Below are 12306 nucleotides of genomic sequence, written 5' to 3'. Positions count from 1 at the left end.
TCAGGTCACACCACCTTCTCTCAGTGACAGTGATGTGAGCAAATCAATGAATCACTTTTGCAGGAACAGGGATCAGTGCCAGTGTCATTTACTGACAGCAGTGGTGAAATAGAATGTTTCCATGTACATTTCTGTACCAAACCTTTATATCCACTTAAATATTTTTTCGTGTCAGTGGAATTATTTTAAAGTAATTTAATTATTTCAGAGTGGTGTATTTGTGTGTAGTGACAGGAAGCACATCCAGAGGAGGTTGTAATTGGTGTGTGTATCCAAAATACAAAAGATACAAGGGATTATATGAATCAAACCCCACAGCTGTGCCTGCCCTTAAGGACATAAATTATCCCTTAACACAGAAACAAATACAGGAGGCATCCAAGCGGTGCTTCACATTCAGTTTAATTAGAACAGTGCTACCGATTAATTTGTACTTGGACGTAATTTACCAACAGCATTAACGACACGAGCTATGGACAACAGTTTGGAAGGTGAGCTGGCCTATTGTGTAGTGACTTTTGGCAAGAGTCCCGCTGCGCCGCCGGCCCGGGGCCGCTCAGTACACGTGAACCATTCCGTAGAGGAAAGTCCAGAACAGCACGTAGGTGAAGAGCCCTCCCACGAGCCCCCCCGTGAACAGCGGCCTCCGCGATTTAAAGTACTTGTTCCACCGCCGCCCGGCTTTCAGCACGAGCAGCACGGAGAGCAGCACGGAGGCCAGCAGGTAGAAGATGAAGCCGTGCAGGCCGGTGAGGCCGAGGATGCCGGCCGTGGCTCCCGACAGGGCGGACACCGAGGTGCGGCAATAGTCCAGGATGGCCGCGTTGCCCCGCACCGCCGCCTCGCTGATGAACTGCGGCCCCTCGCGCTTGGCCACCACGGCGGCCATGGCTCCGCGCCGGGCTCGGGCACCTCCTGGCTCGCACCGACTCTGAGGTGAAGGAAACACACGCTGTACGAGCCCGCCCGCCTCAGGCCAGGGGAGAGCCCCGCGGGCCCTCCCGCCCGTCCTGCCCTTCCTCCGTACCTCTCATCCACGGCGGCCCCGCCGCTCCGTCAGGCCTCGCACCGTGTCAAGGGACCGCACACAGCGCCCGTCACCGCGGGCCGCCCGCCGAGCCCGGCCCCCACCGAGCGCGCCGCCGCCACCGCCCGGCCGCCATCTTGGCCTGGGGGCCGACGGGACGCGGCCGCGCGGGCGGCGCGCCGGGAGCGGGGCGGCTCCGGATTGGCTGATAGGAAATGAGGGGCGGGGTCGGATTGGCTGATGGGGAATGAGGGGCGGGGCCGGATTGGCTGGCGGGCAGCGCGGGGCGGGGCCGGGCGAGGCGCTTTTGTTCGGGCGGCGGCAGCGGCGACGGGGCGGACATGGCGTTCGTACCGGGACAGCCGGTCACTGCCGTGGTGGTGAGCGGGGACGGGACAGGGCAGGGCAGGACCGCACCAAACGGGGGCGACAGAGCGGGATGGGGGTGGCAGGGTCATGGCGTTCATACCGGGACAGCCGGTCACTGCCGTGGTGGTGAGCGGGGACGGGACGGGACGGGACAGGGCAGGGCAGGACCGCACCAAACGGGGGCGACAGAGCGGGATGGGGGTGGCAGGGTCATGGCGTTCGTACCGGGACAGCCGGTCACCGCCGTGGTGGTGAGCGGGGACGGGAGGGGCGGACATGGCGTTGGTACCGGGGCAGCCGGTCACCGCTGTTTCGGGGGTACCATACCGGAGGCCGCCGGCGGGGATGAAGAGGGCGATGCCGGTGGAGCCCGGGAGCGCCCCCTGCGCGCTGTCAGCGGGCAGAGGTGCCGCCCCGGGGATGCTCCGTCGAAGGAGCGGGCGAAGGGTGTGGGACAGGGACACCGGTGCGGTGCCGCCCGGCAGCGCCCTGCGGGCTGTCGGAGGGCGGAGGTGCCCGGGCAGCCCCGGTCCGCAGCGCCGCCGGTCCCGGTTGCCGCCCCGGCGGCCGCTCCCCGCCGCGGGGCTGTCAGATTGTCCGTCCGCGATACCGGCTGGGAGAACGGAGGGGGAAAGGAGGGGGAACGGAGGGACCGAGCCCTGGCCGGGGCTGCTCGAGCGGTGCTTGAGAACAGAGGGAGCGAACCCCGCCGAGACGCGCGTTCTCCCGGTACCGGGAGCCTGCGGCGCTCGGTGCGGTGCCCCCTGTGCGGGGGCAGGGGCAGGATAAGCACCTGCTGGTCTGGGTGGGGTTTAGGAAGCAGAGCTTTTAAAGTGAGATAATGGGTTTAATCAACGCGCAGTGCAAGTGAGGGATTCTGTGCTTTCCCCTGGCTGGAATGGGAACTGAGGTTGTGCTTGGGTGTGTGGCCCCAGCTGAGGACACGGATGGTGTGCCCAGGGAGTTTGGAATTTAGTAGGGAAGTTCAGGGTCTGTGTGACAATGCTGTGAGAGGAGAATCACGCTATAGTTTGGGTTGGAAGGCTTGTCCATGAAGGCATCCATCTCATCCACCCCCCTGCAGTGAGCAGGAACATCTTCCATTAGATAGGGTTGAAGCACCTTTTGAGAGGGGATTGTGTCAGTTAAGACCATGGCTTTTCACCCTGGCTCAGGAATTGCACCAGCTGGCATTTCTACAATGCTGACAGAATGGACAAAGCTGGTCAGATGCCTTTGTGCATCGGGCAGTGAGGAACCTGCCGCGGGTTATAAAAGTTATCCTGAAAAAGAACTGTCCTAATAATAGGTTGTTATTTCTGCTGATAGGACTAGCAGGATCATAAGGCATGTGGATAATGAGCAAGATGAGGCTGGTCATGAGTGGCTGCTGGTTATCAAGGCATGAGTCATGTTTAAAGAGACCTGCTCTGGTTTTAGTGTTGTTCCTTTCTGTTCCCAGGCAGGCAGGAAAGCTCTGAGTCACTGAGGTGCTGGGCTGTGTCCTGGGATCTTTGTGAAGGACAATCTAACTGGATCTGAAGCATCTGTCTGAAATGCACTTGAAATTTCTTCCACTCCTCACAATACTCAGCTGTTTTATCTCTTTCTCTTTCCAGCAAAGAATTGAAATACATAAGCTTCGTCAAGGTGACAATTTGATTCTGGGATTCAGCATAGGGGGTGGCATTGATCAGGACCCTACTCAGAATCCTTTCTCTGAAGACAAGACTGACAAGGTCAGATAACCTTTTTCTGTATCAACTCCTTCTCCCAAAGGCTGAGATACGCAAATCATCATCTGCCCTCTACCACAGCTACTCTGTTGCCCCATTATCACTTGCAACTGAGGTTATTCAAGTGATTTCTCCACCTTTTCTATTTTACAACATTGCACAAGCCTGTTTTTAAGTAAAATCTCATAATACACTACAGAGCTTTTTTGCAAATGGCCCTTGAGTACTGAATTCTCCCATATTTAGTAGATGGACACTTAATTTTTTTTCCAGGGTATCTATGTAACAAGGGTGACAGAGGGAGGCCCAGCAGAAGTTGCAGGACTCCAGATTGGAGATAAGATCATGCAGGTAAGCACCAAGATAAGACAGTACTGATGCAGTACCAGCTGCACAGTGCAGAGAAGCATGTGCTGGGGAAAATAATCTTCCTGGGTATTTCCCAGGACAGTTTGTGGGGTTTATAAATAAACTGAACTTTAGCATAACCATATCTACTACGTGGTTCTGATAGGATACCTGTGAGTCCCTGCACCTGCCTCATTTTATGGGTTTTTTTGCCAGGTGAATGGCTGGGATATGACAATGGTGACCCATGACCAGGCCAGGAAGAGGCTGACCAAAAGGAATGAGGAGGTGGTACGGCTGCTGGTGACCAGGAAGTCCCTGCAGAAGGCTGTGCAGCAATCCATGCTGTCCTAATCCATCATCCAGCTGGGGAGGGGGTGGGGAGGGAGATGTATAGACTGGTATCAAGGAAAGAAACAAATATTAGACTGGAACAGGTTGTCTGGAAGGAGTGCATGTTCCTATCTGTGGTAAACATTACTTTTTTAACTTCTTCTGGTGTAACTGGCAGTAGTAAATCAATACTCCCCTCAGCAGAGTGCTTCTCTAAAGTCTGCCCTGCAGGTACATGGCAAGACTCTGTAGTCATGGCTTTCAGGACAGGACAGACCCAAGTTATCTAAGAGCAACTGGAAAAGCCTTAAACTTGGACAGGATTCTTCTGTAGCATACAAGCCTCCTCTTTTAGGAGGAAATGTGGTTTCTGCTATGGGAGACCAGAGGGTTTGCTGTGCCTAAGCTTTTAGAAGGGAGCTGTCCTGTCCCCCCCACTACCAAATTCAAATGCCAGAGTTAAGAGCTGCACAGTGCTGTGGGGAGGAGCACTCTACTAATCCTTCACTGTGTGCAAGATAGAGTGGCTGAAGGGTTTGGGGCATTACAGTTTCCTGCAAAGATTCCCTGGACAAAGCAGCTTCTTCAGGCAAGAAATAACTGAGTAACACACAAGTGTTACATCCATGCCTGTGAAGTACACTGCAACTTAATGGATACTACAGTTCAACCTCACTGGCAGGGTAAAAACCTGAATTCTTATTCCAAATTTGTACCATCAGACTGAGTTTAATTTAAAGGAATGTGGTGCAGGAAACAAAACAGTGTTCCTAAACTTACCAGAAATGCTGCTTGTAGCTGTAGAGTTTTCAGTTCCTCATTCCACTTCTATCAGACTTGAAATGGGAGGGATTTTGGTTTGTCTTTTAGAAGACTGATTAAATCAGTGATTTATTGGATGGAAGAGATGAATATGCCAGTAAATTGCAGAAGTGCCTCTTGACCAAATTTAAACTTCTAGTAGTATTAAAGTAGGTTTAAATCAACATGCCACAGGACTGAAGATTCTTGCTGCAACCCTAAGTCCATGATCTAGCATCCTGTGGTTTTTTAGCTTTACAGTTATCCAAAACCTGGAGTTTTTAATCCTCTTCAGTTGATCTATACATATCTATAGTTTCCTTAAGCAGCCTTGAGGTAAGCTGTTGTAAATAGAGCATGAGGACGTGGCAGACTAATTTATTCAGTACCTTACTGCTGTGCCATGTACATTGTGATTGATGCATCTCAGACTGTTCTGTGCACACCAGCAGATGCCTACTTACCAATTTTATATCTCTGGAATTACTACAATCCTGCTTTGGAGTTTTGTAACTTAAGATTTCAGTAGTAAATTTTAAGTCTTTCAAGTTGGAGTTATTTTTGTTACTATAAAGATACACTGCTATTTGTACTGCTTTTTTCACTTGATTTTACACACAATAAAACAAAATTGGTTTTCCTGAGCTGTGTCTCCTTATTTTTAAGAGTGCCACTTGGGTGCTTCCAGCTGAGACATTTTTTTGGCTCAAGAGTAGGTTGTGGAATTACTGAGGTCAGTAAGGTCTGGTTTCACTGGTGGGGAACTGTCAAACCTCACCTGGGATCTAGTTTTCCTTAGGCTGACACCTAGAAAGATTATGTTTTAAGCATTCAAGTATAAATGCATAGATTCCCTTCTAATTACTTGTCTTACCACCTCTGAAAGAGCTTTTAGTGAAATAAGAATATAGTTTTTGTTTGATAGGATTTTTTTTAATAAAGAGTTCAAGTTGTAATATTTGTGCATTTGTTACCAACATCATTATTGTGATGTACCATTGTGGCCAGCCTGAGTGGTGGTGGACTGTGAGCTGTCTGGGAAAGGTCAGCAGCAGCACTTGGATCCACAGACAGTCTTCAGTCATTGCTTAAAAATAGTAAGTGGTTGCTTAAACATAATCTCAGATTTTTTGGAAGACAGAACTCTGCTCTTTGTGCTTCACCTCCAATCAGAAAGACATCACTTAGGTCTTTCTCTTCCCTGTGGTTAGTGAAAAAAGAGCCATGTGTTGCTTGGACAGCTCCCACTGAGCTGTGTGTGCAGCTTCAACAGGCACAAGAGTCCCATGTGCAGCTGAGAGCTTGCTGTCCTTAAGGCATTTAGGCAACAGTGTGTGTTCCAGCCCAGAGAGGATCAGGGCAGGGACAAGTTGAGTTTAAAGTTTTAGTCTCCACAAGTGGTGTTTGTCATTCACAGGGTTCATAGCCTCGTCTCCTGTACAGGCAGTAGTGCTGGACCATGAAAACAATGTCAAACACGATGGAGAAGACACCCAGGCCAAACTTGGTTGGATCTCCAAAGATTAACCTCCACTCATCTGTCAAACACAAAATCAGAGTTAAGCTTGACTCCTCAAGTGTAATCTTGTCTTAGAACACTTTAGAGTTCATGTCTATACCTGGAGTGCTCAGACACACCTAACACTGCAGTGCACACCTTATGCCAAGCTAATTAATAACTGTTCCTGTAGTTTCTCCAGGATTGCTACTTCATTTTATATCTTGAGGGAATATGAACAGCTTCTTTGTCCTTTCTATAAGAACAGCTTCCCCACAACACAGCACAAGCATCATTCTTCTGAGATAACCTACTGCTTTATATCTGCTTTGTAGTGGGACCTCCCACCCCATTAAGACAGGCTCCAGCACCTCAGTTCCAGCCTTACCATTGTTGTATGACTGCAAAAACATCTGGAGGAGGCTGAAGCTTCCCCCAGTGAAGTCCAGGAGAACATTTCCAATGCTCCATCCCTCGGTACTCTTCCGACGGAAATTGATGTAGGCCTGGGAGTGTGACAAGAGGTCTGAGTGTCATGCACAGGCACTTGGGATTGACTTTCAAACAGCTTTCACTACAATTCTACTGCTTTGTCACTATTAATAAATAATCATGGGTGGTTTAATTTAGATTTTCAAGAGCATACACTGCAAGCTTAGGGTGGCAGAGATGTGGAATGCAAGCAGAACAGTTCACATTTACCTGTGGGAAGTATTTTATCAGTGTGACTGCCAATTTAATGTAGGAGAAGCAGAACAAGAACTGCAGCCATGTCATCTGCTCAGCTGCAGCCAGGAACAGGGTTGTGAAGGTGAAGATCCATGCAAGTGCCAAGAGTCCAACAACAACTTTGGATACTTTTTGACCTGCTCTCTGAAATAGGAACACAGATACATTTTGGCCAGGTCACACATCCCCTGACACAAAGATACTTTGCTCAGGACCCTGCAACACTACAGTCCAAGCCTGTTTTACCAGTCAGCCTAGAACCAGGAGAACTTTAAAATTAAGCAAGTGCTACAGCAACCAGCTGGAGGTTTGCAAGATCTGATGGGCAATATTCATATCAATCGTTTAAAATGCTGCTGTCCCTAAGCAATAGGGAACAGTATTCTTGAGTATTTATGGTGCATAATCTGTAACAGATCTCCAAAATTCAGTCTGATGAGAGCAAGAGTTCCTGTATGTGCAAAAAGCTGGTAATACTATTTTGGCAAAAGATTTATGGTTGCTTTTTAATTTTTCACTAGAAAAGTCTTCAGTACTTAGCAATGATGACAGATGGGCTGTTGGCAATTTTAGGTTTAGTGTGACCAAAGGAAAAACCCCAAGAGAGAAACAGCTAACATCTAGAGAAAATTGACCTGTTCAGATGAGAGGCTTTTACAATGAAAATTAAACAAAGAACCACCTGAGTGGAACAATCAATGGGATTAAGTGAGAACCACTTGACTGTAACAATCAGTCTCACTTGAAAAGGTGTGAATTACAAAAAGGTGTTTACAGCTGTTTTAGAAAAGAAGTTGAAAAAAAACTGTGTTTGAATTGCAGGGAGTATCTAAAGTCCTATCCTAGCTTGAAGAATGCTCTAAGCAAACAGCAAAGCATTTGTGCTGTGAAGAGCTGTAATCTATGTGTTGGCTAGAGATCTATTTGGGAACTTTCTGAACTTGGCTGTTTGCCTCAGTTATTTTGAGTCCCTAAAGAGTTTACTTATAATCTCAGAATATCCATGAGGCTGAAGTAGATAAGGTTAGTGGAGGTGTTGCTAGCTCAGGAAAGCTGAAGGCAGCTGGACTGTGAAGCCTGGCTCCTGGAAAGGCTGGTGGAAGTGCAGAGAATTTGAGATTTTGGAGCCCAAAGGAGCAGGGAGGTGGCCGGCAGAGGGAGCTCTGGCAGAGCCCGCAGGTGAGCCCAGCACCCAGACTCACCTCGTAGATGCAGCACTGAACGATGGCAACGAGGCTCAGGGCTACAGCGTGCAGACTGAAGAAAACATCATTGATGGCCACGGGGTTCACCCCGCTGGGATAACTGACCAGGAATTCCTCCTGAAGGTAAGAGAAAGCAAAACCAGCCACGTGCATTAACTCCCTTCTGCACATACCCACCCCCAGCACGTGTTAAGAGAGAATCATGCTCACCTTAATCAAGGGAATCCAGAAGAGCCCAACATTAAACACACTGTATGCTATAAAGCCAGTGAAGTTTAATGCTAGAAAGTCAAAGCTTAGTCCAACAACACTAGAGAAGGAAAAAAAAAAAAAAAAGAAACATACATTAGAGAGTTACAGGCAGTTCCAGGGACAAATTAATCCTGGACTGTAATGATTTATAGGCAGTTTCTGGTGTAAGCAAAAGCTTCAGGCATTGTGACCACACAATGCTGTGAGTTCATCAGGAAGCTGGGTGAAATAACAGAGCTCCCATGGATCAATTCATGTCTCTGCTCTTTAACTGCACCATTTCATGAGCTCTGACTGATAAAGCCCTTCCAGCCTGAATCCATAAAGCACAAGTGCATCAGTGCCAGATCAAATGGTGTCATTTTCATATATGATAATGCTCCTACTTCGAGTCACTTAGCACTTAAGCCAGGGGAACTACTGGCCTAATGATGACACTACAAGGAGGTGTCTGAGAAACAGCTCTCAAGGCTGGTAATCTTTGAAAGTGATCATCACAGCTGGCTCAGCCAGGTGATTTACAACATGGCACCAAAGGGAATGGGGAAGTCTCCTCTATCACAAATTCATAATGGATGCCAAACCTTAGCATCAGGTGTTTGTAGGATGCACTTGGTTTCCCTCTAACCTGTATATGTAAAAGCTCCCTGGGGCTGCAATTATTCAGACCCTACCTTTCCCTTTTCCCCCCATCTTTCCATGGATAATTCCCAATAACCAAGAGGGATGCAACTGAAGCTATGAAGATGATTTGCAGAAGTGCCTCAGTGACTTGCAAACACATCTCGTTACCTCTTCCGTCGCCAGTTCTCAAAGAGTTGAGGGTAAAAGGAGATGGACCAGGCAAGGAAATAGATCCAGCCCATCACCTCATCAGCATATCTCACTATGATGCTGTGGATCACTTGAAATTGAATCCTAGGCCTGATGGTTAATGCAAAAAGAATCAGTTAAGTCAGGCTTTTTTTCAAGAGATTTTACCTTGCTCTACCCTGAGAGAGGAAATAGAGTCCAGGTGTTGAAACAAGACAAAGATTTGGTTGGTTTCAGCTGAGTTGCTCCTCTTTTAATTTGTGGCCTTGTTATGTTTGGGACTCCTGAGTCTTTCCATTCCATCCTTTCACCATGGGAATGCTCCCAAGGGTCACCTTGTGCCTGTGGCTTGCACTCTGCCAGCACAGGGTCTGTTAGGCAAGAGCAGAGCTGCACTCCTCATGATCCTGCTGCCCTGTGAGTGTTCCACGTGCTCACCTCTGCCTTTGCCTCCAGTCTCAAGAGCAGAAGCAAAACAAGGAAGTGAAACAGGAGTATCCTGTTGCTGTATCTGGGCTACAAGTAAATACAATCCAGCTTTCTCCATCTGGCTAGGCTTTTCCTAGGAGGGAGAACTGGCCTCTGTGAGCAGAGGGGTCCCCTAACTGATGCACCCCAGCAACTCCAGAACAAATCCTGCACAGTAAGAACAGTATCCCACTGGACACTGACAGCCAAATGCTTCCCAGATCAGAAAAGCTGATATGTAATCTTCATACATTTGGGAGGCACTATTAAAACCAGACTAAGGAGTCATGAGAACTCTGTCATCTTGTAATTAAATTTAAGACATCACTCTGCTTCTGTGCTCTCTATTTATCTGAATACTTGGGGATTTGCTGCAGGGTTACCCCATCTTCTTAACTGCATCCCACTCATGTCCCATTTAACTCCTAGGATAGTAACCCCAACTTCTAGGAAGCTACAGGATAGTAAGTAGAACAAAAAAAAACAGTTTCTCACCCAGTAAAATTAGAATTGTTGGCAAAAAGGTAAACTGTTACTTGTCCCACATCATCTGCTTTCACTTGGAAGTCTGCTTTAGTGTGACCTGCAGGGAACTGTACCTGCAAGGCAGAGCAGAGGGAAGAAAGAGGAGTTGCACCATAATAACAGGAACTTTTTGCATCAGGTTACAAGTCTGTGCTGTCACTTACCTCACCAGGAAGTTCAACAATGGTGCTGTGCTTTGAGGAATGTGTAATATTAAGAGTTATCACCAGTGTCTCATTTAGTGGAGCCCTGAGAAAGCAGAAGAAACAAGTTAGGTTGGTGCCTGAGCTCAGAGATTGCTTTGGGGCTGCAGGGGAGCATCTGCTCATTCCAGCAATGAGCAACTCACACAAAACAGAACCTGCTCATACCCAGAGGAACCAGCAGCAAAGCGTGTGAGTGTTGCATTGGCTCTTTTATCTGATCCAGTGATGGTTGCATGGCCACATTGTACCTCCTTCTTCTCCACACAAGTGGCAAAGTCACCAAAGGATCATATGATCATATCCTGTCCTGCCCTTGTGCTGAAGCAGGGCAGAAACAAGGCACGTGTACTTGGGGTGATGAAGGATGGAAATCACAGCAGAAAGGCAAAACAAAACAAACAAAACCTTTCCAAGTGACACAGTCCTGCACTGCTTTCCTAAAGAACTCAAATGAGCATTTGTCCAGGATGTGATCCTTCTAGGGAATGAAACTTTCACTTAAGCATCAATTTTCAGAAAGGGAAGAACTATAAATACACTTATGGAGGACAGCCTGTGTTCCACAGGGAAAGTAAAGCTTCAATCACGATTTTACCTCAGAGAGATGGTGACATTTGTTGAACTTCCACTTTCTAGAGAAACCACTTCAGGGACTGACAACACAATGGCTCCATCTGTGGGGGGGAAAAACACCCACACGAACTTTAATTGCTGTGAATAGTTCCTTCAGAATAACAACCTACTTTTTTTGTGCCATAGACATTTTACCCATTGGTCCCTGCAGTATCAGATCAATCAGATAAGTGTACATGACAAAAAGCAAAGGGAGAACTTATTTCAAGCCAACCAACCAACTTAAAAAGAGAAGTAAACCACTGTCACTTGAACATGTTGCAAGGAAGTAATTTAAATGCTTTAAGTATATCAAAAGTTCTTGCCAAGGGAAGGTTATAGGGTACTGCAAACCCACCCTGGTTCTTGATGTGATCCTGGTGATCTAGGAGTCACAAATTTAATATAAAATTATTTTATGGGCAACATATTCAAACCAAGTACCCAGATGTCCAAGAGAACATACATTTACAGAAACAGAGAGAGAAGTTGCACAGGTTGGCCTGGACATCCTTTTTTTTTTTTGTTCATAAGAAGTTATGTGCAGAGGAGTTCCCCAGTATTTAATCTGCAGAAGTGATTTTGGAGCATGAGGTGCCTCAGTACAGCGTAGGAGCACAAGAAATTGAGGGAACGTGTGAGAGCTGGTGGGAAGGTGGCACAGGTATCACTGGAGAGATGCAATGGGATAAATAAAGAGCTGCCCTCGTCCATCTCTTTCTGTTCTGGAGCCCTGTGGGCCCGAGCTGGGCTGACTGAACACTCACCGCCAGGCCCCGGCAGCGCCAGCGAGACGATCAGCACAGTGGGGAGCAGGTATCGCGTCCTCATGATGGAAAAGCTGCAGAAAAAGCAGGGAGAAGCTTTCCTCAGCACGCACACGGCCACACAGCCCAACCCCTCCGCTGGCAGCCGCGGCAAACAGCCGCACCACGGCCGCCAGCCCGGCCGAGGGACCCTCAGCACCCCTCGGAGGGCACCGATCTCCCGTCCCTCTGTCTGTCCGGCCGCCCCGGGCATATCTTTACCTCAGCGCGGCTCCCGTGGCGGACCCGTCCCACACCAACGCGCGGGACTACAAATCTCGGCAGCCCCCGCGTCCCCGCCGGATCCTCGCCGCTGGCGCCGCGCCGCGGTGCACGCTGGGACTTGTAGTCCTGCCGCCCTTTCCTCCGCAGCTCCGGCGGAGCGGAGTAACCGGTGCTTTGGAACGCGCCGCTGCCGAGGCGGCGGTACCGGGGAGCAGGGGGACCCCACCTATTTCAGTGCCCAGCGCCGTCCCGCTTCTTCCCTTTTCAGCTCTCACGTGAGGCGATGGCCTGTGGACTCCCCGCCCAGCGCCCACCACGCCGCTGCGGCCGCCCCTGGGGGCCATCTTGGGTGT

General features: G+C 48.8%; 3 protein-coding genes across 5 annotated transcripts; 1 reads left to right on the top strand and 2 right to left on the bottom strand.

The window, feature by feature from the left end:
• Positions 1-384: 384 nt before the first annotated feature.
• EMC6 (ER membrane protein complex subunit 6) lies at positions 385-1191 on the bottom strand. The gene is made up of 2 exons (XM_079325131.1): positions 1028-1191; positions 385-931 (listed from the first exon to the last, which is right to left on the bottom strand). The coding sequence occupies exon 2, from the start codon at positions 887-889 to the stop codon at positions 557-559; it is 333 nt and encodes a 110-aa protein (XP_079181257.1). The 5' UTR covers positions 890-931; positions 1028-1191; the 3' UTR covers positions 385-556.
• A 90-nt stretch (positions 1192-1281) lies between these two features.
• TAX1BP3 (Tax1 binding protein 3) lies at positions 1282-5258 on the top strand. 3 transcript variants are annotated; one of them, XM_079325128.1, is made up of 4 exons: positions 1282-1407; positions 3016-3135; positions 3406-3483; positions 3697-5258. In XM_079325128.1, exons 1-4 carry the CDS (start codon positions 1369-1371, stop codon positions 3832-3834), a joined length of 375 nt encoding a protein of 124 aa, XP_079181254.1. In that variant the 5' UTR covers positions 1282-1368; the 3' UTR covers positions 3835-5258. The 3 variants fall into 3 exon arrangements, with proteins under 3 accessions (XP_079181254.1, XP_079181255.1, XP_079181256.1); XM_079325129.1 differs by lacking the exon at positions 1282-1407 and adding an exon at positions 1475-1522; XM_079325130.1 differs by lacking the exon at positions 1282-1407 and adding an exon at positions 1596-1647.
• On the bottom strand, positions 4657-12301 carry CTNS (cystinosin, lysosomal cystine transporter). The gene is made up of 11 exons (XM_079325127.1): positions 11951-12301; positions 11690-11763; positions 10906-10984; positions 10269-10353; positions 10075-10178; positions 9091-9222; positions 8257-8356; positions 8044-8163; positions 6815-6985; positions 6501-6618; positions 4657-6152 (listed from the first exon to the last, which is right to left on the bottom strand). Exons 2-11 carry the CDS (start codon positions 11751-11753, stop codon positions 6022-6024), a joined length of 1104 nt encoding a protein of 367 aa, XP_079181253.1. The 5' UTR covers positions 11754-11763; positions 11951-12301; the 3' UTR covers positions 4657-6021.
• Positions 12302-12306: the final 5 nt, after the last annotated feature.

This window comes from Erithacus rubecula, assembly GCF_903797595.1.
Source record: "Erithacus rubecula genome assembly, chromosome: 22".
NCBI lineage: Eukaryota > Metazoa > Chordata > Aves > Passeriformes > Muscicapidae > Erithacus > Erithacus rubecula.
Note: the sequence above shows the minus strand (reverse complement) of the source record. Positions and strands in the feature narration are given on the sequence as shown.

Excerpts from the sequence above, each read along its gene's own strand:
- EMC6 (XM_079325131.1), bottom strand. The coding sequence starts at position 889 with ATGGCCGCCGTGGTGGCCAAGCGCGAGGGGCCGCAGTTCATCAGCGAG.
- TAX1BP3 (XM_079325128.1), top strand. The coding sequence starts at position 1,369 with ATGGCGTTCGTACCGGGACAGCCGGTCACTGCCGTGGTG. Across the intron at positions 1,408-3,015 it reads AGCCGGTCACTGCCGTGGTG|CAAAGAATTGAAATACATAA; the intron begins GTGAGCGGGGAC and ends TTCTCTTTCCAG. Across the intron at positions 3,484-3,696 it reads TTGGAGATAAGATCATGCAG|GTGAATGGCTGGGATATGAC; the intron begins GTAAGCACCAAG and ends TTTTTTTGCCAG.
- CTNS (XM_079325127.1), bottom strand. The coding sequence starts at position 11,753 with ATGAGGACGCGATACCTGCTCCCCACTGTGCTGATCGTCTCGCTGGCG. Across the intron at positions 8,357-9,090 it reads GAGAACTGGCGACGGAAGAG|TGTTGTTGGACTAAGCTTTG; the intron begins GTAACGAGATGT and ends TTCCTTCTCTAG. Across the intron at positions 6,153-6,500 it reads TTTGCAGTCATACAACAATG|ATGAGTGGAGGTTAATCTTT; the intron begins GTAAGGCTGGAA and ends TGTGTTTGACAG.